The sequence below is a fragment of the Carcharhinus amblyrhynchos genome, chromosome 7, assembly GCF_965287045.1.
Source record: "Carcharhinus amblyrhynchos chromosome 7, sCarAmb.v2.hapA, whole genome shotgun sequence".
Taxonomy (NCBI): Eukaryota; Metazoa; Chordata; class Chondrichthyes; order Carcharhiniformes; family Carcharhinidae; genus Carcharhinus; species Carcharhinus amblyrhynchos.
The window spans coordinates 7,434,356-7,459,128 of record NC_137330.1 but is presented as its reverse complement, the minus strand read 5'-3'; the positions used below and the strand labels follow the sequence as shown (position 1 = coordinate 7,459,128).

At 43.3% G+C, this 24,773-nt stretch overlaps 1 protein-coding gene across 1 annotated transcript in view; it reads right to left on the bottom strand.

Moving 5' to 3' along the window:
- The window catches only part of ero1b (endoplasmic reticulum oxidoreductase 1 beta), an 80,849-nt gene extending 56,076 nt beyond the window's left edge, over positions 1–24,773 (bottom strand). Inside the window, exon 1 of the mRNA XM_080191871.1 lies at positions 24,364–24,773. Coding sequence (XP_080047997.1) covers positions 24,364–24,519 — 156 coding nt within the window. The 5' untranslated portion in view covers positions 24,520–24,773. The remainder of the gene's footprint in view (positions 1–24,363) is intronic.

Below are 24,773 nucleotides of genomic sequence, written 5' to 3'. Positions count from 1 at the left end.
CAAGGACATCCACTGCTTGAAGTCCAGGTCTGAGGCATTCAAGTCAGGTGACACTGACCAATACAAGAAAGCCAAATATGATCTAAGGAGATCCAAAGATGCCAAAAGACAATACTGGACCAAGCTAGAATCCTAGGCCAGCCACATCAACCCTCGCTGACTACAGAAAGGTCTGCAAGATAAAGGCATGCAAAAAAAAAATCACAGGCACCAATGCACCCCTCCCTGATGAGCACAATGCATTATGTATCCATTTTGAGCAAGAGGTCATCGAAAGTACACCCTCCATCCCAGAAGCCTCAGCCGAACCTGTATCTGAAGTCACCATTGTAGATGTCAGAGCAGTTTTCCTGAAGATCAACCCACAGAACACGACTGACCTGAATGGGGCACTTAGATCCTGGCGTGGACCGGCTGGCAGGACTTTTGCAGACATCTTCAGCCTCTCATGGTGACAATCTGAGGTCCCTATCTGCTTCAAGCAGATCATCATCATCCTGGTACCAAAGAAAGGGTATGCAGCATGCCTTAATGACTATTATCCGGTGGCTCTGACATCCATCGTTAAGAAGTGCTTGGAATAGTTAGTTATGGCACGAATCAATTTTGGCCCCCCCAGATTGCCTGGATCCACTACAGTTCACTTACTGCTGTCACAGGTCCAAAGCAGACACCATCTTCCTGGCCCTGCACTCAACCCTGGAACACCTACACAACAGCAACACCTATGTCAGACTCCTATTTGTCGACTACAGCTCGGCCTCCAACACCATTATTCTTCCAAAACCCATCTGCAAACTCCATGGCCTGGGGTTCAGCTCCTCCCTCTGCGACTGGATCATGAACTTCCTAACCCACAGACTGCACTAAGATAGGCAGCAACACCTCCTCCACAATCATCTCAACACCTGTGCCCTACAACACTGTGTTCTCAGCCCCTTACTATACTCCTTATGACTGTGGCCAAATTCCCATCCAACTTGATTTTCAAGTCTGCTGATGACACCACCATAGTGGGTCAGATCTCAAACAATGAAAAGACAGTAAAGGAAAGAGAATCTGGTGAACTTGTGTAACAACAATAATCTCTCCCTCAATGCCAACAAAACAAGGGAGAAACTCATCAACTTCAGGAAGCGTAGTGGAGAACATACCTCTGTCAACATCATCAACAGGGACAATGTAGAAATAGTCAAGAGCTTCAAGTTTTTAGGTATTCAGATCACAGGCGACCTGTCCTGGTCCCTCCAAGCTGACACTATAGTTAAGAAAGCTCACCGACACCTCTACTTTCTCAAAAGACTAAGGAAATTTGGAATGTCCACTACCCAACTTTTACAGATACAATGAGAAAGGATGCTTTCTATGGTGAATCACAGCTTGGTGTGGTCTTGGACAGAGCAGGAGCCATAAGGAACTCCAAAGGGTTGTGAACGAGGCCCAGTCCATCACTCAAACCAGTCTCCTGTCTACACTTCCTGCTGCCTTGGAAAAACAGCCAACATAATCAAAAACCCCATGCACCCTGGACATGCCCTCTTAACACCATCTTCCACCAGGAAAAAGATATAAAAGTCTGAGGACATGTACCAACTCAAGAACTCCTTCTTCTGACAGACTTCTGAATGGGCCTGCCTTGCATTAAGCTGATCTTTCTCTACACCCTACCTGTGACTGTAACACTACATTCTGCACCCTCTCCTTTCTTCCCAAAGGATGGTATGCTTTGTCTGTATAGTGCTCAAGAAACAATATTTTTCATGTATTTAATCCACGTGACAACAATAAATCAAATTAAAGCTAAGGCAGAGCTCTATGCCAACTACCTCCACTTTGGGAAGTCCTGACCTAAGGAAGGGCTTGCTATCCTAGCCTGAAGCTCAAGCCATTAACAACAGTGCTCAAGACAGTATACAGTGTGGTTCTAAACCACAAAGCCAGAAAGTCTCAAATTTGGATTCTGGTCATTTCTTCACCTGATCAGCGTCTAGTCCTACTCTTAAATAGATGTATGGACATTGGGTAAACTGGTATGTTGGTTTTGACTGTAGATTGCAACACCGTCAAAGTGTATTGACACGTAGGCTCATAGAATGAAAGGCCAATTCAGCAAGGTATTCAAGGTTGTCCAGCAGCCAATAAACGTATTCCAAGTATATTAACAACTATAGGAGAGAAGGGATACTTGGAAGAAAATACCCATGCCCAATTTTAAATTAGCTCAGTGCAGCAGCCCCATCTTTGACCCACTAACCTAGTTAGGAAACCAGCTCTATCTAAACATTGCTGGGAACAAACAACCCAAATCAAGTAGGAAATGCAATCTTCCAAAGTAAAATAATCCTTTGTAAAGCAACCAGACTTTGCAATTATTTGAAATGACCTGCCCGAGAAGGAAATAAAGTTTGGATACTTCACTTTGCATCAAAGCACACAAATAAAAATAAATTGTCATTCCAAATTCTAAGATTTAAATGAAGAAAATATTTCTCATCACATCCCTGTTCCCCCCTCCCCCCCACCACCAACCAAATCAACATTGATCAGTTTACAGCACATCAACTACGTACCATTGCTTAAAGCAGAAGGTCATGGGTTAGAAATCCAAAATGGTTTGACACAATGAACCTCGGCCGAGACTTTAGTGCAGTACGGAGGGATTACCGCACAATTAAATGTACCAGCTTTCAATCAAACTTTAATCCAAGACACTATCTGCCTTCCCTTGCAGATGAAATCAATCTGATGGTAATATTCAAAACAAGGTAGGGGAATTCTCCAAGTGTCCAACATATACCCAACCATCAGCATCCATAAAGAGAATATCTAGTCCTTTGGTTGTTGTTGGTTCTTCTGTATGGGAATTCACTGTTTTATTCACCTATAGGATTGCACACAAAAAAATTGGGTAATTGTTGCAGAGTCCATTCCTGACTCCAGTTTCTTTGCCTCCCCCCATTTAGACCACCCCTTTAGCACCATGGCTTCAATCATACAGGTTCCTGTTCTTGAATTCCCTCCACCCTCCTCTAAGAGTTTACTGATTCCTCTTTCACCAAGAAAATGAGCTTTGGCTTGACTACACCTGCCTGTTCACAATTCTGTGAAATGCAATGGGACAATTTCCCAAAGTGCACTATAAATCCAAAATGTTGCAAGTATAAAATTATTCACATTTCTGTGAAACTTTCTTTGAGATCATAAATGTGGCAGCATTGGGATTAAAGCATGGTCACAGGACTGAACAAAACTGTTGACTGTAGAGTGCTTTGTTACTTGAATGTTCAAAAGATTATCTTATCACTGCTTGATCATTCAATTTTCTCTGGATTAAGGGAAAAAGAGCAGCATCACAAATATATAATTTGAAAGTGTCTTTAGCAGAGAAAATTGTTCTCAGGAGGCGCATTAAAATAGACACATCAAATGACAGGTATTAGGAAGGGTAACCAAATGTTTGCTCAGATGTGGAATTTAACGAGGGTCTTAAAATAAGAGACAATGGAGGAAGAAAAGTTGAGAGAAGCAATTCCAGAGTTAGGGGCCCAGACCGCTTCCGATGATACGATAACGGGGAGAGACAACTTGTAATGATTGAGTGGAGAAGGGTAACGCTTGTTGACAGGTACAGGAAAATGAGCGCTGTAAGTCAAAGATTTAAACGTGAGGAGATTGAAAATTTCAAATACAAAAGTCTTTACAAATGATTGGTTTAATTGAAAACATACCGTTAATGCAAAATTCTGTGTGTCTTAAGATTTGTCAAATTCACAGGATTCAACTTTCAAGGCTACTCAAACATGGAAAACAGAAAAGGACTTCTCAATCCCAAGTTGAAAACGGAGCAGAGCATCATTGTTCTTTGTGGAATACCCATTCTGAAAGCAGGTCTACTTTCCAACATGCTACAATATAGTTCTTAGCCCAGCAACTATGTAACAGATACGTTGACTTGGTACAATACACGTTTTTTTTCTGCTCCTAGACTTCGAAATATTAATGAGACATCGGTATAGAGTTGCTCTAGATCGCTAAACACCGGGCTATTTAACATTCTGGTCTCTACCTAGTACTCCGTAAATTTACGATTAATACACTAGAGAGAATTCACATTAACGCTTGAGCGGTCCCGCATCAATAATTAAAACACATCCAATTCAAAACCGTCAACATGAACAAACTGAACATTTATAAAATTTGCTTCCAAACAAATCCCTCCATCTAACAAGACGCTTCTTGTTTACGATTCGGTTTACAAAATACAAAGCATTTCTGACCAGGCTACAGAGAGATCATCTCATAAATCCTGGATTTATTTTTGTTTCAACTGTTGCTGTAGTTATTCTACGTTTCTTTTAAAAAAAAAGAAACAAGTCCTCCAGTGACTGGTAATGCTGGATGGTTTTGACTTGATGAAACTGGGTGCAATATATGAGAAACATTCACAAGAGGTTTACTTTAAGAATTAAACAAACGACGTGGGAAAGACCAGTTTAGATGAATGATTTAAAAAGAAAAATCACAGGCTGCGTGTACATTGTTCAGAATCCTCTGAAGGGAGGGAAATAGGCAGCTGCTGCAGCCTAACTGGGATCAGTGTGAGGGGCAGGCAGGGTTAGCCGGGGTCCCGATGTGAGCCACTCTACCTGGCTGTTGCTGCTGCCGCCGCCGGCATCCCAGAGCGAAGACAAGCTGAGGAGGGCGGCCAATGCCGCGCGGACAGCTCGCATCGCCGCTGCTGCCGTTACTCTGAGCCCGAGCTCGCGGCGTCGTTGGGATTCAAAAAGGCGAGAGAGACCAGCGTGCGATGGATGGATGGATGGATAGACGGGAGTGTGAACCTGCCGTCCCAGTGCACACCCTCCTCCTCCTCCTGCCGAAGACAGACAGGGTGTTCCAGCACCTTCTCACACCCACCCACGCGATGCTCCGGCGTCGCGCGCACACTCCGGCACCTCGCCCATTTCAGCACGCACTCGCCCACCTCTCCCCACCCCCCGCCCTAAGGCCGAGCCGGCCCGCACTGCGCAGGTGCAGGCGCCGCACGCTGTGCCTGACGGGAAGTGGAGTCGCCGCACACTACGCCTGACGGAAATTGGAGTCTTCGTCGCCAACTCCCCCCCCCCAACGCGCCGACTCAAGACGAAGAACTACAGTTCCCAGCCTCCCTTGCGCGGCGCTCCTCCCCCCGCCCGCCCGCTGTACGTGCCTTCCCGCGGCGGGCCAATAACTGTCGGCCACATGTGGCACGCGACGCCCGCCCCTCTCTCCCCCCCAACGCGGTGGAACTCCCACTACCTGACCAAGCAGCCGCGCTCGGAGAGTTAATAGTGTCTACTACAAATAAACCTGTTGGACTTTGACCTGGTGTTGTGAGATTTCTTACTGTGTTTACCCCAGTCCAAAGCTGGCATCTCCATCCACATCACACACACACACACACACTCTGCAGGTGCTGTGCCTGAGTCCAAGCCTGCAGCCCACTGTGTACAGTGCAAAACACAATAGAACCAAGGCACTGACCTGCAGTAAAGACATGCAAACCTTAAATTTAAAAGCAGGAAACTTGACAAAGGCAGACTAACGCAAAAATCAGTAAAGTGAGGCCATAGAGAGAGCTGACAGGATCATGTTTCTACCAGCTTCTTCCCTGCTGCCAGACTTTTGAATCAACTCGCCTTGCATTAAGTTGATCTTTCTCTACACCCTAGCTATGACTGTAATACTACATTCTGCCCTCTCCTTTCCTTCTCAATGCATAATATGCTTTGTATAGCATGCAAGAAACCATACTTTTCACTGTATACTAATACATGTGACAATAAATCAAATCAAAATTAATCTGCTGGGCTTGTCCAGCATTTTTGTTTTATTTTCTGATTTTCAGCATCTGTGGTATTATTTTTGATTTTAGTGTTTAATGCATTGCATATTTTGTTTCAGTAAGAAGTCTCACAACACCAGGTTAAAGTCCAAAAGATTTATTTGGTAGCAAAAGCCACTAGCTTTCGGAGTGCTACTCCTTCATCGGTAAGTGGGACTTCTGTTCACAAGCAGGGCATGTAAAGACACAAACTCAATTTACAAAATAATGGTTGGTGTACGAACCTTTACAGGTAATCAAGTCATAAAAGGCACAGACAATGTGAGTGGAGAGAGCATTAAGCACAGATTAAAGAGATATCTCCAGAAAGGACAGTTAGTGAGAGTTTGCAAGTCCAGGCAAGTTGTGGGGATTACAGATAGTGTGACAATGAACCCAAGATCCTGGTTGAGGCCGTCCTCGTGTGCGCAACTTGGCTATCAGTCTCTGCTTAGCAACTCTGCATTGTGTCTTGAAGGCCGCCTTGGGGAACACTTACCAGAAGATCAGAGGCCGAATGCCCATGACTGCTGAAGTGTTCCCCAACAGGAAGAGAACAGTCTTGCCTGGTGATTGTCAAGCGGCGTTTATTCATCCACTGGGGAGATCATGGAGATGCTACGACAATGTACCTTTCCTGCAGTGTATCAGGTAGACAATGTTGGCCAAGTTGCAAGAATATGGTGTTCTGACATGAGATGATGACATCCACTCAATGATCAGGCATGTCTTGCAGAGGTTGCTATGGCAGGGTTGTGTGGTGTCATGGTCACTGTTCTGAAGGCTGGGTAGTTTGCTGCAGACAATGATCTGTTTGAGATGGTGCAGTTGTTTGAAGGCAAGTAGTGGGGGTGTGGGAATGGCCTTGGCGAGATGTTCATCTTCAATGGCATGTTAAAGGCTCCAGAGAACATGTCATAGCTCTTCCGCTCTGGGGCAGCACTGGACAATGAAGGGTACTCTGTCCGCCATGTCCCGTATTTGTCTTCTGAGGAGGTCGGTACAGAACTGTTGATCGATGAGTCAAGCGCCATGTCCTGTTCTTGTGAGGGCATCTTTCAGCGTGTGAAGGTATCTGTTGTGATCCTCCTCGTCTGAGTGGATCCTGTGTATACGGAGGACTTGTCCATTGGGGATGGCTTCTTTAACGCGTTTAGGGTGGATGCTGGAGAAGTGGAGCATCGTGAGGTTATCCGTGGGCTTGCAGTACAGTGAAGTGCTGATTTTGTTACAGGTATGCTACCTTGAAGTTTTGCTCTTCTCTCCAATTGGATTTATGTTTGTTTCTTTCACAATATTTGCTTTCTTGCTTTCCAAATCCCTCCTAGCGTTTGACAAGGTCTTTAGTAAAACTCACTTTCTTCAGTACTTCTTTCCATTTAGTCTACTCTACTTGCTGCTCACAATGTGGTCTCCTCTCCACTGGGGAGACAAAAGACAGACTATGCAACTGCTTTGTAAAACTCTGTCGCTCAGTCCACAAGCATGGAGCGTGTTGCTTGCCATTTCAGTTCTTGCCCTCATGCCCACATTTGTGTCCTTGGCTTACTACGAATTCCAGGGAAGCATTTCATCTTCCAATTAGGCACTTTATAGCCTTATGGGCTTCACATTGAGTTCAGTTACTTCAGACCATGAACTCTTTCCTCCATTTTGATAATTTTGTTCTACAATTTTTTCCCCAACCGCCTCTCCTTACAGGGCCACTTGTTCTTATGTTTTGCTTTCAGAGAGTGCTGACCCTTGTTTTGCTATTCACACATTCTGCCATTTGACTTTTTTGCCACAGTTAGTCCCTTCCTCAATCTTGAACATTTCCTTTGTCTTGCGTCCATTGCCTCTGTCAAATCTCTTCTGAGCTTCCACCTAGCCCTGATCTATTTTGTTTCACCCTCTCTCATTAACTGTATAAAATCCAACATATTTCTACTCTCTTCAAGTCTGAAGAAGAATCATACAAAAAATTCTGTTTCTCTCTCTACAAATATTGTTAGACCCACTGAGATTTTCCAGCATTTTCTATTCTTATTCAATGCAAGATACTTTGGGATATACTGAAGTCATGAATATTTTCAATATTTTATTTAGTTTGCAACTTTGACCATAAATCATTATTATGGTCAAGCACTCAAACAATAGTCTGCAACATGAATTTGCTGCATCCATGACACAAAATATGGAACTTGAGGGCAATGAACTCTGAAGCATCTGAAAAAGTGATCCAGCAGTTGAATTTGTTACAAAATATTCCATTATTATCTTTAAAATTAATCGAATGAAACATCTTATTTAACTGAAAGAGAAATAAGATTTGTACAATACAGGTCTAAATATGAGTTGATCTGGGCAGGGCTAGGAAAAAGCATGCACTCTCTCAAATACCTTAACAACTTGCACCTTCAAAAGATTCCTGAATTGTGCATCAGCAGGTGTCTCTGCTCTTGCACCTCACTCAATTTGGATTGTACTGCCCCTCTGTGTTGCTTCTCCCAAAGAGATCACTTCATAAGAACATAAGAACATAGGAGCAGGAGTAGGCCATCCAGCCCTTCGAGCCTGCCCCGCCATTCAATAAGATCATGGCTGATCTGTCGCTGCTCAGTTCCACTTTCCCGCCCTCTCCCCATAACCCTTAATCCCCTCTCCTATCAAATACCCATCAACCCGCGTCTTAAAAATATTTAGCGAGGTAGCCTCCACCACTTCAACGGGCAGAGAATTCCAGAGATTCACCACCCTTTGAGTGAAGAAGTTCTTCCTCAACTCTGTTCTAAACCACCCCCCTTTTATCTTGAGGCTGTGCCCCCTAGTCCTATTGTCTTTTTTGAGCGGGAAGAGTCTTTCCACCTCTGTCCTATCCATCCCATTCATCATCTTATACGTCTCAATGAGATCTCCTCTCATTCTTCTAAACTCTAACGAGTACAAGCCCAGTTTATTCAGCCTCTCCTCATAGCTCAACCCCCTCAACTCCAGTATCAGCCTAGTAAACCTCCTATGCACTCCCTCCAAGGCCAAAATATCTTTACGCAGGTGCGGCGCCCAAAACTGCACACAGTACTCCAGCTGCGGCCTCACCAATGCCCTATACAGCTGCAGCAAGACCTCCCTACTTTTATATTCAATCCGCCTCGCTATAAAGGCCAGCATCCCATTCGCCTTCCTGACCACCTGCTGCACCTGCAAGCTGGGTTTTTGCGACTCATGCACAAGGACCCCGAGGTCCCTCTGCACCGTCGCCTGCTGCAGTTTTTCGCCTCGTAAGTAATAGTCCTTCCTACCATTCTTCCTACCAAAGTGGACCACCTCACACTTGCCAACATTAAATTCCATTTGCCATTTCCTGGCCCATTCGCCCAGCCTATCTAGATCCTTCTGCAGACTCTCCACACCCTCCGCACAATTTGCCGTTCCCCCAATCTTGGTGTCATCAGCAAATTTCGATGACACCAAGATTGGGGGAACGGCAAATTGTGCGGAGGGTGTGGAGAGTCTGCAGAAGGATCTACATCTACATTCAACTGTACCTGCCATGTGTTTGCTCATTTTAATAGTCTGCTAATGTCCTCCTGAACTATTCTCTGATTCTGCTAACTCTTTCTAATGTTACCAAATGCATCTTCCACAAACTTTGAACATAAAATATATCCTATAGCCAAATCCAGGTCACTGATATACAAAAAATGCAATGATCCAAACAACAATCTCTGGAGAACACTGCATACTCCTCTCCTGTCAGGAAAATATCTGTTTACCTCTCTGCTTTCTATCCTTTGGCCAATTAAGTACCCAAGTTAACACTGTCCCTTTAATCACGTTCTATTTTCCAGATAAATCTGTTATTCAATTTTATCAAATTCCTTTGATAGTTCACATAAAACAATCACTGCACCACTTTCATCAATCAATTAAAAATAAATGACCTCCCTACCAACTAAGGCTGCCATTCTGGGATAAACTGCACAAGTCGTATGTGGTTTGTTCTCTGAGAAAAATCATCAGAGGCACAATGACTTCGGCATTTCTGTTGAAACCCATCGACGTGATCTCCCTGCTCCTTTCTTCCAGGGACCTCGACACCAATCTCCCAGAATGAAGGTATAAGCATTGAAGGAGGACACAAAAAGGTGAACGAAACAACTGAACCTAGTTTGGCAGAAGATGGCGAGAGAGAACTTTTCTTGGTTCATTCTGACTTCAACTGAAATTTTCAATACTAAAGATCAAAAGATTTTTATATGGTGAAGGTATCAAGAAGTATGGAACAATGGCAAATACATGGAATACACAGAGTCTAATGTCATGTTCATGCTATATGGACTTATGGAATATTAAATTGTAATGGAGTTGAGGTCAGGTGACACTTTAATACTATACAGAACTACAAAAGACTCCTGGGCTAATCTTCATGTCTGGACAAGTGAGCAGCATGGTGGCACAGTGGTTAGCACTGCTGCCCCACAGCGCCAGGTATCTGGGGGTTCAATTCCAGCCTCAGGTGACTGCGTGGAGTTTGCATGTTCTCTCCGTGTCTGCATGGGTTTCCTCTGGGTGCTCCAATTTCCTCCCACATTCCAATGGTTAGGTGGATTGGCCTAAAATGGCTAAATTGACCATTAGTGTCAAGGGGATTGGCAGGGTAAATATACAGAGTAGGGTCTGTGTGGGACTGTTATCAGTGCAGACTCGATGAGCCAAATGGCCTCCTTCTGCAACGTAGGGATTCTATGATGATATGATATGATTCTATGAAGTCATTAAAATACAAACAAACTTGAGAGTTGCATCTTTGACTGTGGGCCTTCTCCAAATAATTAAAGAAACTGTTTTCATAATACTGCTTGCAGACTTTGGGCATCAATTTAGACTGAAATAATCCTATTCTATTACAATGATAAACAACTGCATGAAACTTGGACACAGCTGTCAGACAATGGCTTAGTCATCACAACCTATTTGTGAAGGCAATGAACAAAAACACAGATCAATGGCAGAAACTAGGTTTTTGGTAGAAAAGTTCATAAGGCACATTTTTTGGGCTGGCAAAGGATCGAGACTACTGAAGGAGCTTTGACTAAGAAGCAAAGAGAGGCAGAGAAATTGGGTTGGCCTCTGTCTCTCTATTTGAGAAACTGAACCAGGGTTTCACTATAGAGCTTTGATTGTATCTCGATCAGAGTGGAACCAGTGAAGTCTGCTTCCACAAGCAATAGTCCACAGTGAATTAATCTTCCTAAACCTCCAGACTCTATTCAGTGGACCAAGTGGGGCAGGACAGTGGCACAGTGGCTAGCACTGCTGCCTCTGGGGTCACTGTCCACGTGGAGTCTGCACATTCTCCCCATGTCTGCATGTGTTTCCTCCAGGTGCTCCAGTTTCCTTCCCAGTCCAAAAGACGTGCTGGCTAGGTGCACTGGCCATGTTAAATTCTCCCTTAGTGTACCCTAATAGGTGCCGGAGTGTGGCGACCAAGGGATTTTTACACTTACTTCATTGCAGTGTTAATGTAAGCCTACTTGTGACACTAATAAACAAACTTTCAAAACAAAAAGAAATTGCAAGATAACAATATTCCAAGACTTCATCTTGGGGCGAGGGGAGGGGGGGGTATATATTATCATTCCATCAATGTTGCTGTGCCAGAGTTCTGGAACTCCCTCCCTACCATCACTGTGGGTGTCCCTACAGCTCAGGGACTGCAGCGATTCAAGAAGGAAGCTCACCATCATCTTCTCAAGGGCAATGAGGGATGGGCAATAAATGTTGGCTGAGCCAGCGAAGCTTCTTGAATGAATTTTTTCAAATTAGGCGGTGTGGACCAAGATATCAATGCCAAGACAGAAATTTCTAATAAAAATAGTAATTATTTAAGAATCTAAAGCTAAATACTATCTATACTGAGCTACAGAGATAATACATACAAAAATAAACCTATATAAGCATGAAGTTATGAACAGGGTGTAGAGTGGAGAATATATTAAGGTCTGAAGTATCTGCGGCTTTGGGTCATCTTTCCTTCCCTCACTTTACAGTATAAATATCTCCCACTTTCTATTCCTTAATTTTGACAAAGGGTCATCTGGACTTGAAACATCAGCTCTTTTCTCTCCTTACAGATGGTGCCAGACCTGCTGAGATTTTCCAGCGTTTTCTCTTTTGGTTTCAGATTTCAACATCCATAGTAATTTGCTTTTCATATATTAAAGGTGCTATATGAATGCAAGCTTTCATGGTAAAGGACTGCTACTGTGCGTTTTTTATGCTTCACATGAACAGGCTATGCCAAGTCTTTGCCACATGAAACAAGTTTTTGTTTGAAACACTGCCACAGGACACCATCATTCGCCAATGCTCCCAGAGGCTGGCTCAACTCAAGATTGGAGTTAGTAACCCAAAAGCTTTGTTGCCACAAAGCAGGTACTTTGGCTGAAATCTTCATCCATCAAGGCTACTGTTATCTCAACATAATCTGTGATTTGTAAAGCAAATAGTAAAGCACGAGACACTGGCACAGTTAGGAAAAACCTCCTGATAGGCAAATCAGGAAAACAATGAAGTGTATGTAAAGGTTGTCCTAAATTTTCCATTGTGGCCCATACGCTTTGAATAACGGATATTAATAAAACAGCGTTAAGTACCATACCAAAATCCAAGCATTGCACCCAAACCTGCCCCATCTATGGCAGAGTACATGGAGTAAGAAGTCTCACAACACCAGGTTAGAGTCCAACCAGTTTATTTGGTAGTAATCCCACAAGTTTTCGGAGACTGGGTTCCTTTGTCGGGAATGTGGAAGGTTCTGATCAGAGAAGGGCATATAAAGTCACACACAGTTTACAGAATACTGATTAGAATGCAAATCTTTACAGCTAACCTGCTAACCTACAGGTTAGCTGTAAAGACTTGCATTCTAATCAGTATTCTGTAAACTGTGTGTGACTTTATATGCCCTTCTCTGATCAGAACCTTCCACACACCTGACAAAAGGAACACTGTCTCCGAAAGCTTGTGGGATTACTATCAAATCAACTGGTGGGGCTCTAACCTGGTGTTGAGAGACTTCTTACTGTGTTTACCCCAGTCCAACGCCAGCATCTCTACATCAAGAGTAGATGGATCCAGCATTGGTATTTATAGGCACCCCAAAACCCAAAACCCTGGAGTGGAAGAAACTCATTCTCAATCCCAAGGAGCTGCGTAAGAAGAGATAATGTCTTACGTGACTCAGTGTCAACTGGTGTGATAACAAAGAACAAGAACAACCCAGCACGGGAAACAGGCCCTTCGGCCCAACGAGCCCGCGCCGCCGCATCCTCCTACACCTACCCTGCCCTGTGTGTATGTGAGTGGAACCCCTAACTTAGCCAGATTCAGGGGAGAATAGTGTCAATTTGGTATACCAATCAACCTAAGAGCACATCTTTGGGGTGTGGGAGGAAACCAGAGCGCCCGGAGGAAACCCATGCAACCACAGGGAGAATGCGCAAACTCCCACAGACACACGCCCAAATCCATGTATCTGCACAGCTAGCAGTGATAGTCACTGAGCTGTTGCGGTGCCCGTTGATTAGTGATGACACTAATCTCTCCCTCAACAAAACAAAGGAGATTGTCATCAACTTCTGGGAGTGTAGTGGAGAACATGCCCCTGTCTATACCAACAGGGGCAAAGTAGAAATGGTCAAAAGCTTCAAGATTTTAAGGTGTCCAGATCACCAACCTATCCTGGTCCCCCCAAGCCGACACTATAGTTAAGAAAGCTCACCAACACCTCTACTTTCTCACAGGACTAAGGAAATTTGGCATGTCAGCTGTGATTCTCATCAACTTTTACAGATGCATCATAGAAAGCATTCTTTCTGGTTGTATCACAGCTTGGTATGGCTCCTGTTTGGCCAAGACCGTAAGAAACTACAGAAGGTCGTGAATGTAGCCCAATCCATCACGCGCACCAGCCTTCAATTCATTGACACTGCCTACATTTGCCGTTGCCCCCACACACCCCAGGCATTCTCTCTTCCATCAGGAAAAAGAGAAAAAGTTTGAGGTCACATACCAACTGACTGAAAAACAGCTTCTTCTCTGCTGCTGTCAGACTTTTGAATGGACCTACCTTGCAGTAAATTGATCTTTTTCTATACCCTAGCTATGACTGTAACGCTACATTCTGCACTCTCTCATTTCCTTCTCTATGAATGCTATGCTCTGTCTGTGTAGCGCGCAAGAAACAACATTTTTCACTGTATTCCAATACATGAGACAATAATAAATCAAATCAAATTGTTGTCAGGTAACGCTTCTGTGAAGCAACCCTGGGGCTGTTTACTACAGTAAAGGCGTACATATTGCAGGTTTTGGATTTGAAACAAATAATCTTGGATACAAGAAGTTACGGACACCCAAATTTCAATATCTTCACAAATCACAAAACTATGAAAAGATTCTTTGAATAACTAAAATTCATAATATTGCTTTTATTCTCAATGGATTATTCTTTTATTTTGTATATTCTGGATAAGACTACTGCTGGCTTGTGCGGTGTAGTTATTTAAATTTACTAAAAGATCACATCGTCACACTTCAAGTATCAGCACTCATAAGAACATGCTTCAATGTCAACTTGAAGTTACGCCACACCTTTAATGTGCCAAAGTGTTTCACAGGAGCATTTTCAGACAAAAATTGGCACTTGAGCTAAAAGAGCACACATCAGGACAGGTTGTAAGTTTTAAGGGAGAATATCTGGAGAGTTCAGTGAATGCCAGTGAATACGGTCCAGCTAGTTAAAGGCATATTTTTCAGTGACAGAGCGAAGGAAGTGGCATATATGTATGATCAGGGAGTTCAAGGAATGCAAAGATCTTAGAGGGAGGTTGGCTACAGGGATAAAAAGGGGAGACGCTGCAGAGAGATATAGTTTTTAAAAAAAAGTTTACTTATTAGTCACAAGTAGGCTTACATTTGCAATACAATGAAGTTACTGAGAAAATCCCCTACTCACCACACTCCGGCACCTGTTCGAGTACACTGAGGGAGAATTTAGCATGGCCAATGCACCTAACCAGCACATCTTTCAGACTGTGGGAGGAAACTGAAGCACCCGGAGGAAACCCACACAGACACGGGGAGAACATACAAACTCCGCACAAATAGTGATTCAAACTGGGAATCGAACCTGGGTCGTGCTGCGCCACTGTGCCGCCCCCTTAAACTTAAGGATATAAACTTCAAATATCAAGGTGTCACTGTGAGATCTTATGCCTCAGTGAAATGGGGTATGCATGAAGTTTCTCATTTGCCTAGATCTTCTGCAAGAAGGGATATCAATGTTCCTGAATCAACTGAAAGATACAGATTGAAAAGTACTTAAGAAAGACAAAGACCAAAATAATTTGGAAAAAAGATGATTTAAGGGAATTAGCATGAAACTCAGGAAAGAATTACTGACAGAATTGAAGAGGATAGTATTTCAAATGGTGATCAGAGTCTAGGAGAAATAAGCAAGACAGGAATGTCACTGCATAAATGCATAAAGAAATAATGACAACATTGAAACTGAAAAGAAAGGCATTTACTAAGTACATAGATAATTGGGAATTTTGGAAGGTTTCTGAGGCAGACATAAATACAAGATCATCACAGGAGAACATTCTTTGCAGAGTAGCGAGAATGTGGAACTCACTACAACAAGCAGTAGTTGAGGCAACTAGCATTTAAAGGAGAAACTAAATAAAGCCATAGAAGGTTAGCTGACGAGGTGACAGCACGTCAAGTGGTTGGAGGCTTGGATGGAAAATAAATAGTGGCAATGATCTGCCTCTGTGCTGTAAATACTTTGTAACTACAACAAAGAATTGATCATCCAATCTGTCAAGGAATAAAGTACCAAATCCACTGTGAATCATATTAAATAAGAATGAATAAAAATAATTAATGGTGTAATAAGCCACAACAAGCTCCTGTTTATGTTCTTAAAGGAAACATGGTGAGGTCTATTCTGCCATCTTGAAGGTTAAAAGCATTATGCTTGCAGACTATAATTAAGCCAATATATTCCCAGAAGAGCTTAAAAGCATGCCGTGCAATAAACAAGTTCAATGGCAAACCTTGAGCAGAGTGTATGACAGGTACAGGCAAAATGCATCACAACAATACCATTCACTCTCCAACAATACAAACCAACGTAAAAACAGAAAATTCTGACAATATTTAACAAGCGAAGCAGCATCGGCATTGATAGAAGCACATTTCAGCTCACAACCGGAATAGGAAAAGTTAGAAAGGTAATAGATTTTAAGCTGGCAAAATGGGGGGAGGATGGAAATAGGAAAAAAAACAGAAGGTCCATGAGGGGGCGGGATAGGGGAGACATCAAATGACAAAATTGTTGGTGGGGCAACTAATTTGAAAGCAAAATTAAGAGTAAAATAGATTAAGACTCATGCATACAAAGAAAAGGGAAACAAAATAGGGGAAATGGAGATTATGTCTGAAATTGCTGAACTCAAATGTAGATCCAGAAATTTGTAAAGTTCCCAATTGAAAGATGAAATGTTGTTCCTTGCTTGCACAGGGAGATGTCACAGGAAGGGGACAAGATGTTATAGGTGATTGAGGAGTGGACCAGGATGCCGGAATGCTGAAAGGATGGAAGATGTGTTTGGCTATGGCACCACGCTGGAGGGTGTCAGAAATGACATCTATTGAGTGTGGCGGCTGTTAGGGCGAAAAATGAGGACTCCAGAAACCCCATGAGAGGGAGGGAAAAGGGTGGAACAGAATTGAAGTAAGTGGGTCTGACATGGTGAAACACGATCAGGTGGGGTGGATGGGGAATCTTTCGTTGTGGAAAAAGGAAGACATATCAGAAGTGATGCTATTGGAGGTTGCATCATCATTATGGATGTGATGGAAAAACTGAGAGAATGGAACAGAATCCTTCCAGAGTGCAGGGTGTGAGAAAGTATAGTCCAGAGTAGCTGTGGGACTCAGTGCATTTCTAATGAATATTTGTTGATTTTGTTTCCTCAGAAATGAAGGTAGAAAAGGCAAGGAACAAAAGGGAAGAGTGGAGGTGGACTATGTGACGACGAGAGAAGCCTGAAAATGGGAAGCAAAGCTGAAGAATTCTCGAATTCAGGGTGAAAACAGGAAAAAGCACTGAAACAGTCACCAATGTACCGGGAAAAAAAATAGTTGAGGGAGCCCAAATAGGTTTGGAAGAAATATTCCACATACTCCTCCAAAAGGTATAATTAGGATCCAGAGCAACCCTTGCAGTTGGAGAAAATTAGGTGAGTTAAAAGAGAAGTTGCTCCATTAGAACAGGTTGAGCCAGTTGTCGGAGGGTGGCGACGGATAGGAAATGGTCTTCATTCAAGGAAGGTGTGGAGAGCCATCCTGGTAGGGATGTAGGTAGAGGAAATTTGGATGCCAATGGTGAAGAGGTGGTTTTTAGGGCTAGGAAACTGGAAACTGTAGAAATGACAATAGGCATCAGAAGAGTCACAGATCTTAGGCACAGAGAGACTGGACAAGGAGAGAAAAGTAAAGTCAAGATTGGAAAAAAAAAATCAGTCCGGTGGGCAGGAACAGGCTGAATTGAAAGGTCAACCAGGGCAATCCTTTTCTGGATCTTGGGAAGGAGGTAGGGTTGAGGGATTATGCAGTGGGAAAGTGTGGAAGGAAAATCTTCAGAGGAGATGAAGTCAGTAATAATCCTAAAAACAATGGTCTGATGTTTGAGGTGGGGCCACGGTCCACGGGGAGGTAGGAGGTCGTGTTGAGAGTTGACGGATTAGCCTTCCCTCAGTAGAGATCAGCACACCAGGCAACAACTACACCATTCGTCAGCAGCTCTGATAACAATGTTCACGTTGGATGTGAGAGAACTGAGTGCAACAGGTTAAGAGGGAGACAGGTTCAAGTGAGCAGATAAATGAGACAGTTGTTGTCACGTTTGCAGTCCTCAATGAAAAGATCAAGAGGGTCTTTTGTTTCGTAACTAACCCACTACTCTCTCTGCCACTGCGTCACCAACTCTTGCCATTTAATGTTTCTGACCTTTCACCCTATCAGTTCTCTTGTTCTTCTTCCACCCTCCCCCATTTCATTCACTACAACTACAGCTTTTACTTACACAGAATCCCTACAGTGCAAAAGGAGACCATTCGGCCCACCAAGTCCGCACCGCATTTTACACGTCCAATTGTTCTGTTCTCGTGAAAGGCACAACCTGAAATGTTAATTCTGTTTCTTGCTCCACAGATGCTGCCTGACTTCTTGAGTGGCTCCTGCATTTTCTGTTTTAATTTCAGATTTCCAACATCCACAGTATTTTGCTTTTGGACACAAATTCAAAATATATGCAGGGATGTCAAATCAACAAAGTTAGGGGGTGTTGTGAATTATAAAAAAAGGAAAGTTGACTAAAACTGACTTCAGTCAACCACCACTTCCACCAGATCACTACAATTACAGCAAAACAAAATCAGAACTGTGTCCTCAGACACAGACCCCCATATCAAACTAACAGAACAATGATCAGAACTGGAGGAGGCTATAGGCAAAGCTCAGTCCCACATTAATTCAAAAAGTGTAATGTACAATCAGACAATTAACAATGTGACAGCTCCAATGTTATCCTCAAATATAGAGGAACTTAGCACAAACTGCAGAAGACAAGATTGAAGTGTACACAAGTATCCAGCTAAAAAAAAATGTTGATAATTCTACATGCCTGCTTCTACCTCCTTCCCAAGATTCAGAAAAGGATTGCCTGGGTTGACCTTTCAATTCAGCCTGCTCCTTGTCCAGTCTCTCCCTACCCAAGATCTGTGACTTTACTGATGCCTGCTGTCATTCCTGCAGTTTGAAATTTCCTAACCCTAAAAACCTCCTCTTCACCAAATTTCCTCCACCAGGATGGCTCTCCACATCTTCCTTGAATGAAGACTAGATTCTATCCATCACCACCCTCTGACAACTGGTTCAACCTGTGGTCCATCACAATTGGCCACGTCAAGACAATTTGGTTCATGTTGTGTGATATTAAGAAGTACCCAAGTAAGTTGGGCACAGCAAAGGCTACAGGCCTCGCTGGTGTCCTGGCTATTCTGCTGAGGAACTACGTGCAAGATCTACCTGGGCTCCTAGACCAACTGCCATTTAGGAGGCCAAGCAAAACTGAGGCCAATCAGAATCAAACAGAAAGCCATACAATGGATGTGCTCATTTCTGTCAAAGGAAGGTGGTTGTGCTTCGTTGGAGATCAAATCATCAGACCCCATGACATTGTTGCTGGAATTCCTAAGGACTGCAACACTGCTTCATTAATGACCTTCCCTCCATCAGAAGGGTGGGGATGGTCATTGATGATTATTGGGTGCCGTTGATTGCACGAACCCAGGTAATGAAGCTTTCTGCCAATCCACAGCTGGACCTGGATAATATTAGAGTTAGCCGATAAGAGGCAAGTATCAGCTCAGACATATAAATGACAAATATTGACTGTTCTGAACAAGAGAAGGCCCAGCCATCTTCTCTTGATCTTCAACAGGGCCACCATTAATATCTTAAAGGTCAACACAGACAGATGATTGGCTGGACCAGCCACATCAATACTTTGTCTACAAGAAGCAGAGCAGAAGTTGGCCATTCTGTCATGAGTGGGTCACCTCCTGACCCTTAGGGTCAAATCAGGAGTGTGATGGAATAGTTGCCCATTTGCCATTTGAACAACATTTAAAAAGTTAGCACCACATCATTTGATCAGTCATCTGCTACTGAGCTCAATATCCATGTCCACCAGGCTGGTACAACATCGCTGCAGTCTGCACAAACAACTCACGACCATCCATCATTATCATTCTCAACACTTAGGAGATGTAGTAGCTGTAATGACCACCTCAAGATTCCCTCCCAGAAATCCTGACTTTAAATTATTTTTGCCATTCCCTTGTTATTGCTGGATTAATATCCTGGAATTCCATGCCTAATGCAATGTTGGGAGCCAAGAGCTGCAGTGTTCAAAGAGAAGGCCACCACCCCACCATTGGGCAACTGGGAATGTTGTGTGTTTTATTGCCTTGCTATTGTTGTTTGTATTCTGAGAGCAAATAAAAAGCCAAATGACACAACCTCGAATCATGAGAACCTAGAATTAATAACACTGACTCTTATGCTCTTCCAATGCAAAGTCCACCCGAAAGGTTGACCTAATTCATGTGTGCTGGGGAGATCCAACCAGCAAAAAAAAAATCAACATTTTTGAGAGAAAACATTTGATTATATCAGAACTGATTAGAAACAAATTGACTGGCACTTTATTACTGATGGACATCCATTTAGTTCAGCCCAAATGCAGCAAGCTTTTAGTGTACTATAACACAAGTGCTGTCACTGTTAAAAACAGAACAATTTCAGCTTTCTTCGAATGTTTTCATTGAGAAATATATTACAACTGAGCCAAAAGCTTCAGTGCCAACATTTCCCCAATAATAACCATGGCAACAATTCAGCAGTAGCTCAGTCTGGGTTTTAATTGATCCAACTTATTGTCTGCAGTTAGCTCCAAGCAAGCCATTAGCAGCCAACATTCAGAATAATTGTCCAGCTGGCACAAGGTGGTCTCCACATTCAACAGTCAAAACCAGGAAGATCTGACCTTTGGTGTTCGCTGCCACCAACACCACTCCAAAGTGGATGTCCAAAAATCAGCCATGCCTAAAAGCAATGATTTAAGCTGGCATGGAACCACATCTTTACTGGCCTACACATGCCTGCACTTTGAAGAAAGTTGGATTAAACACTCCCAACTGTTTAAAAGACCAATTTATCAACAGGATATAACAGGTTCTGCCATTCTGCATTTAAACAAAGTTCACACAAATCTCGAGCAAAAAGCATTTCACAAATTGTCCCCTCATGAACATCAACAGAACATTTAAAGGATCATCAAGCAGCCTAGAAAACAACAAAAGATCCGATCAGCCCAAGAAGCAAGGGAACCAAACCTGTGCAATATAACACTGTGCTGTACAGAGTTTTGGTCTCCATATCGAAGGAAGGATACACTTGCATTGAAAGCAAGACAGAAAGGTAGACCAAACTGATTCCTAGGATGAGAAGCTGAGTTAGTTGGGCGTATCCACTCAGAAATTTAGAAGAATGAGTTATCTAATTGAAACACAAAAGAATCTAGAAGATGGAGGCACAGACCCAAGATAAGAGTTGATCATTTAGAACTAAGATGAGGAATAATTCTTCAGTTAGGGGATTGTGAATCTTTGTAATTCTCTGCCCCAGAGGGTTGTAAGGAACTCCATTGTCAAGTATATTTAAGTCCAAGTTAGTTGGATGTTTGGTCTTTTGGAATCAAGGGATATGAAGCGGGGGTCATGAGAGTAGAGTTGCAGCACAAGATCAGCCATGACCATGAATGGCAGAGGAGGCTTGAGGGGCAACATGGGCCCCTGCTCCTGTTCCTTATGTTCTCCAAACTCAAATCAGGCACAGGTCCAAGACAGCATCACCTGTAACCCAATGACAGAACTCTTGGCTGAGTCACTCCAGAGGCTTGAGCACATAATCCAGACTGACACTGCAATGCAGTACTGAGAGTGTATCACAGTGCTGGAGGTGCCATTTTTCAATTAGACAGGTTCAAAAACCTCTATTTTGCCTGAAGGAACTTCTCCCACTCAAGCCAGGCAAGTCATTTTTCTCCTTTGAATATGCAAAAAAAAAATTATTGCAGAACATCAGCTTTCCATCTCCTTGAAGTAAGTGGCCATTAAATACTAGATTTAAGATGCTTTATCTTTAAGTGCACTGCATGTTGGTAGTGAATGGGATTTGTATCTTTATAGCAGTGGATCACAGAAGCTGTGCATCTGTTGCCATATCCAAGTCTGTTATGTAGAAACATGCATAGAAAATAGGAGTAGGCCATTCAGCCCTTCAAGCCCACTCCTAGCAGGTTCCTGCAGTACCCCACTAGTCACTACCTGCCAATCAGAAAAAGACCTGTTTGTTCCAACTCCAGCTTTCTATCCATCTCAAGATATTACCTGCATTCCCATGTGGTTTAACTTCATATAATTGTCTGCAATGTGAGACCTTGTTGAAAGCCTTCTGAAATTCTAAATAGACTACATCTACCAGTAGTCCTTGGTCAATGCTACTAATTGCATCCACAAATAATTCCAGTCCATTCACCAAGCATGATTTTCCCTTTGTAAATCCATGTTGACTTTGTCTGATTATACCACTGCTTTCCAAACGCTGTGCTATGAAATCCTTGGTAATGGACTCTCACAACTTCCCCAGTACTGACGTTAGGCTCACTGGTCTATAGTTTCCTGTTTTCTCTTTACCTCCCTTTCTGAGTAGCAGGTTTATATTAGCTACCCTCCAATCTGTAGGAACCATTACAGAATCCAAAGAATTTTGGAAAATACCCACCAATGATCTACTATCTCCAGGGCTGCTTCCTTATATACTCTGGGATGAGGATTATCAGGCCTGAGAGATTTATCTATCTTCAATCCCATTAATTTCTCCAAAATTATTTCTCTGCTAATACTGATTTCCATCAGTTCCTCACTAAAACTTGCGTTATTCAGAATTTCTGGTACATTATTTGTCTTCAGAAAATAAGACGAATGAGGTATGAATTTAGTTCCTTAGCCATTTCTTTGTTTCCCCTACGAACTCCCCCTTTTCTAACTGTAAGAATAATACTATAGAATCCTTACAGTGCAAAAGTAAGGGGCCTACATTTGTTTTGTCAACCTTTTTCTCTTTAGATACCTATAGAAACTTTTAGTCAGTTTTATGCTCCCCACTAGATTACTTTCATACTCCATTTTTCCCCTTCTTAATCAATCCGTTGGTCCTCCTTTGCTGAATTTTAAACTGCTCCCAATCCTTAGGTATTTACTCTTTGTCAGTTTGTATGCTTCTTTTATGAATCTAATACCATCTCTAATTACCCTTGTAAGCCATGGTTTGCCCACAGTTCCCCTTACACTCTTGCACCAAATTAGAACAAACAACTTTTGGAGTTCACCTATTTATTCCTTGAATGCCTGTCCATTGTCTTTCCTTTCAGTAATGTCGTAGATCATAGAACCTTACAGTGCAGAAAGAGGCCCTTCAGCCCATCGAGTCTGCACTGAACATAGTCCGACCCAGGCCCTACCCCCATATCCTTACATATTATATCCACTAATCCCTCTAACCTAAACGTCCCTGGACACTAAGGGGCAATTTTTTTTTTAGTGTAGCCAAATCAACCTAACCCGCACATCTTTGGACTGTGGGAGGAAACCGGAGTACCTGGAGGAAACCCATGCAGACACAAGGAGAATGTGCAAACTCCACACAGACAGTGACCCAAGCCAGGAATCGAACCCTGGAGCTGTGAAGCAGCAGTGCTAACCACTGTGCTACCATGCCACCCATGTTTCCATCATCAGCCAACGCATGCCTCTTCCATTATAGTTACCCTTACTGAGATTCAGATTCAGGAACCTGGTCTCAGAATCAACTACACCACTATTCACCTTAATAAAGAATTTTATCATACTATGGTCACTGATCCCCGAGGATTTTCTCACAACTAGATGTTGTTGACTCACTGAGAAAGAATGCATTATCATTACATCATGTGAACATAAGAACATAAGAAATAGGAGCAGGAGTAGGCCATCTAGCCCTTCGAGCCTGCACCGCCATTCAATAAGATCATGGCTGATCTGTCGTGGCTCAGTTCCACATTCCTGCCCTCTCCCCATAACCCTTAATCCAGGATGGTTACAAAAGAATAGTTGGTCTGTGATCTTCCTTCATCAACCCATTCCTACGTAACCCTTCAGCTTTTACACCCAGAATATCTTCTTTCCCAATTCTCTAGCTGTGAATAGTTGTGCATAACATAGCAAAGAATCCTGTCTAGGAATTAGGGTAGCACAGCAGTTAGCACTGCTGCATCACAACACAAGGGATCCAGATTAAATTCCAGCCTCAGGTGGAGTTTGCATGTTCTCCCCATGTCTGTGTGGGTTTCCTCTAGGTGCTCCAGTCTACTCCCACACTCCAAAGATGTCGAGGTTAGGAATGGGGCCTGGGTGGGATTGTTGTCAGTGCAGACTCGATAGGCCAAATGGCCTCCTTCTGCACTTGTAGAGGTTTTATGAATCTATGATTAATTCTATGAATTCAATTAGGTGCAGAATGCATCACATAATTCAGATATTCCCAGTCTTGTGAATAAGACATATCTGCTCTCTCAGGTGAATGCCACATATTCCATGACACTATTAAAAGGAGAGAAGGGTGTTCTCGCTGGAATGCTCGCCAATACTTAACTCATCAACGAACACCAGCAAAAAGACAGATCTTTCTCTGCTCAATCTAGCTGCCTTATTTCACAGGGAGGGGGCTCCCACCAAGAAGAAGAGGATGGGCTGAACCTCAGTAAGTAGAAATGAACTCACGTCGCAGAAGCAGTCCTCGGCCTCGGGGGCCCTGTGAGGTGGCGGGGGCCGAGGGCGGCTGGCGGCCGGGAACCCCGGGTTGTTGAAGCAGGCGCCTCCGCCCGCCACCGCAGCCACAAGGAGCAGCTGGAGGTTCACAGCAGCGCAACTCCGCATCGCCCCGGGCTTCAGCTCATCACACTCGCAGCCCCTTCTCTGCTGCAGCCCAAGCCAATCTCTGCCGCTGATAACAGGCCACCAGCCCGGAAGAGGAAATCCGAGCAGACACGCAGCGATTACCGGTGAGCTCCAGAACCCAGCAGCAGCCCCCACGCTGCAGTCATATTAATGCATCGAGCCTCTCTGTCCTTGTGGGCTCACGTTCCCATTCCCACTTACACCCGGCTGCCTTTCGCCTCCTGCCAGCTCAG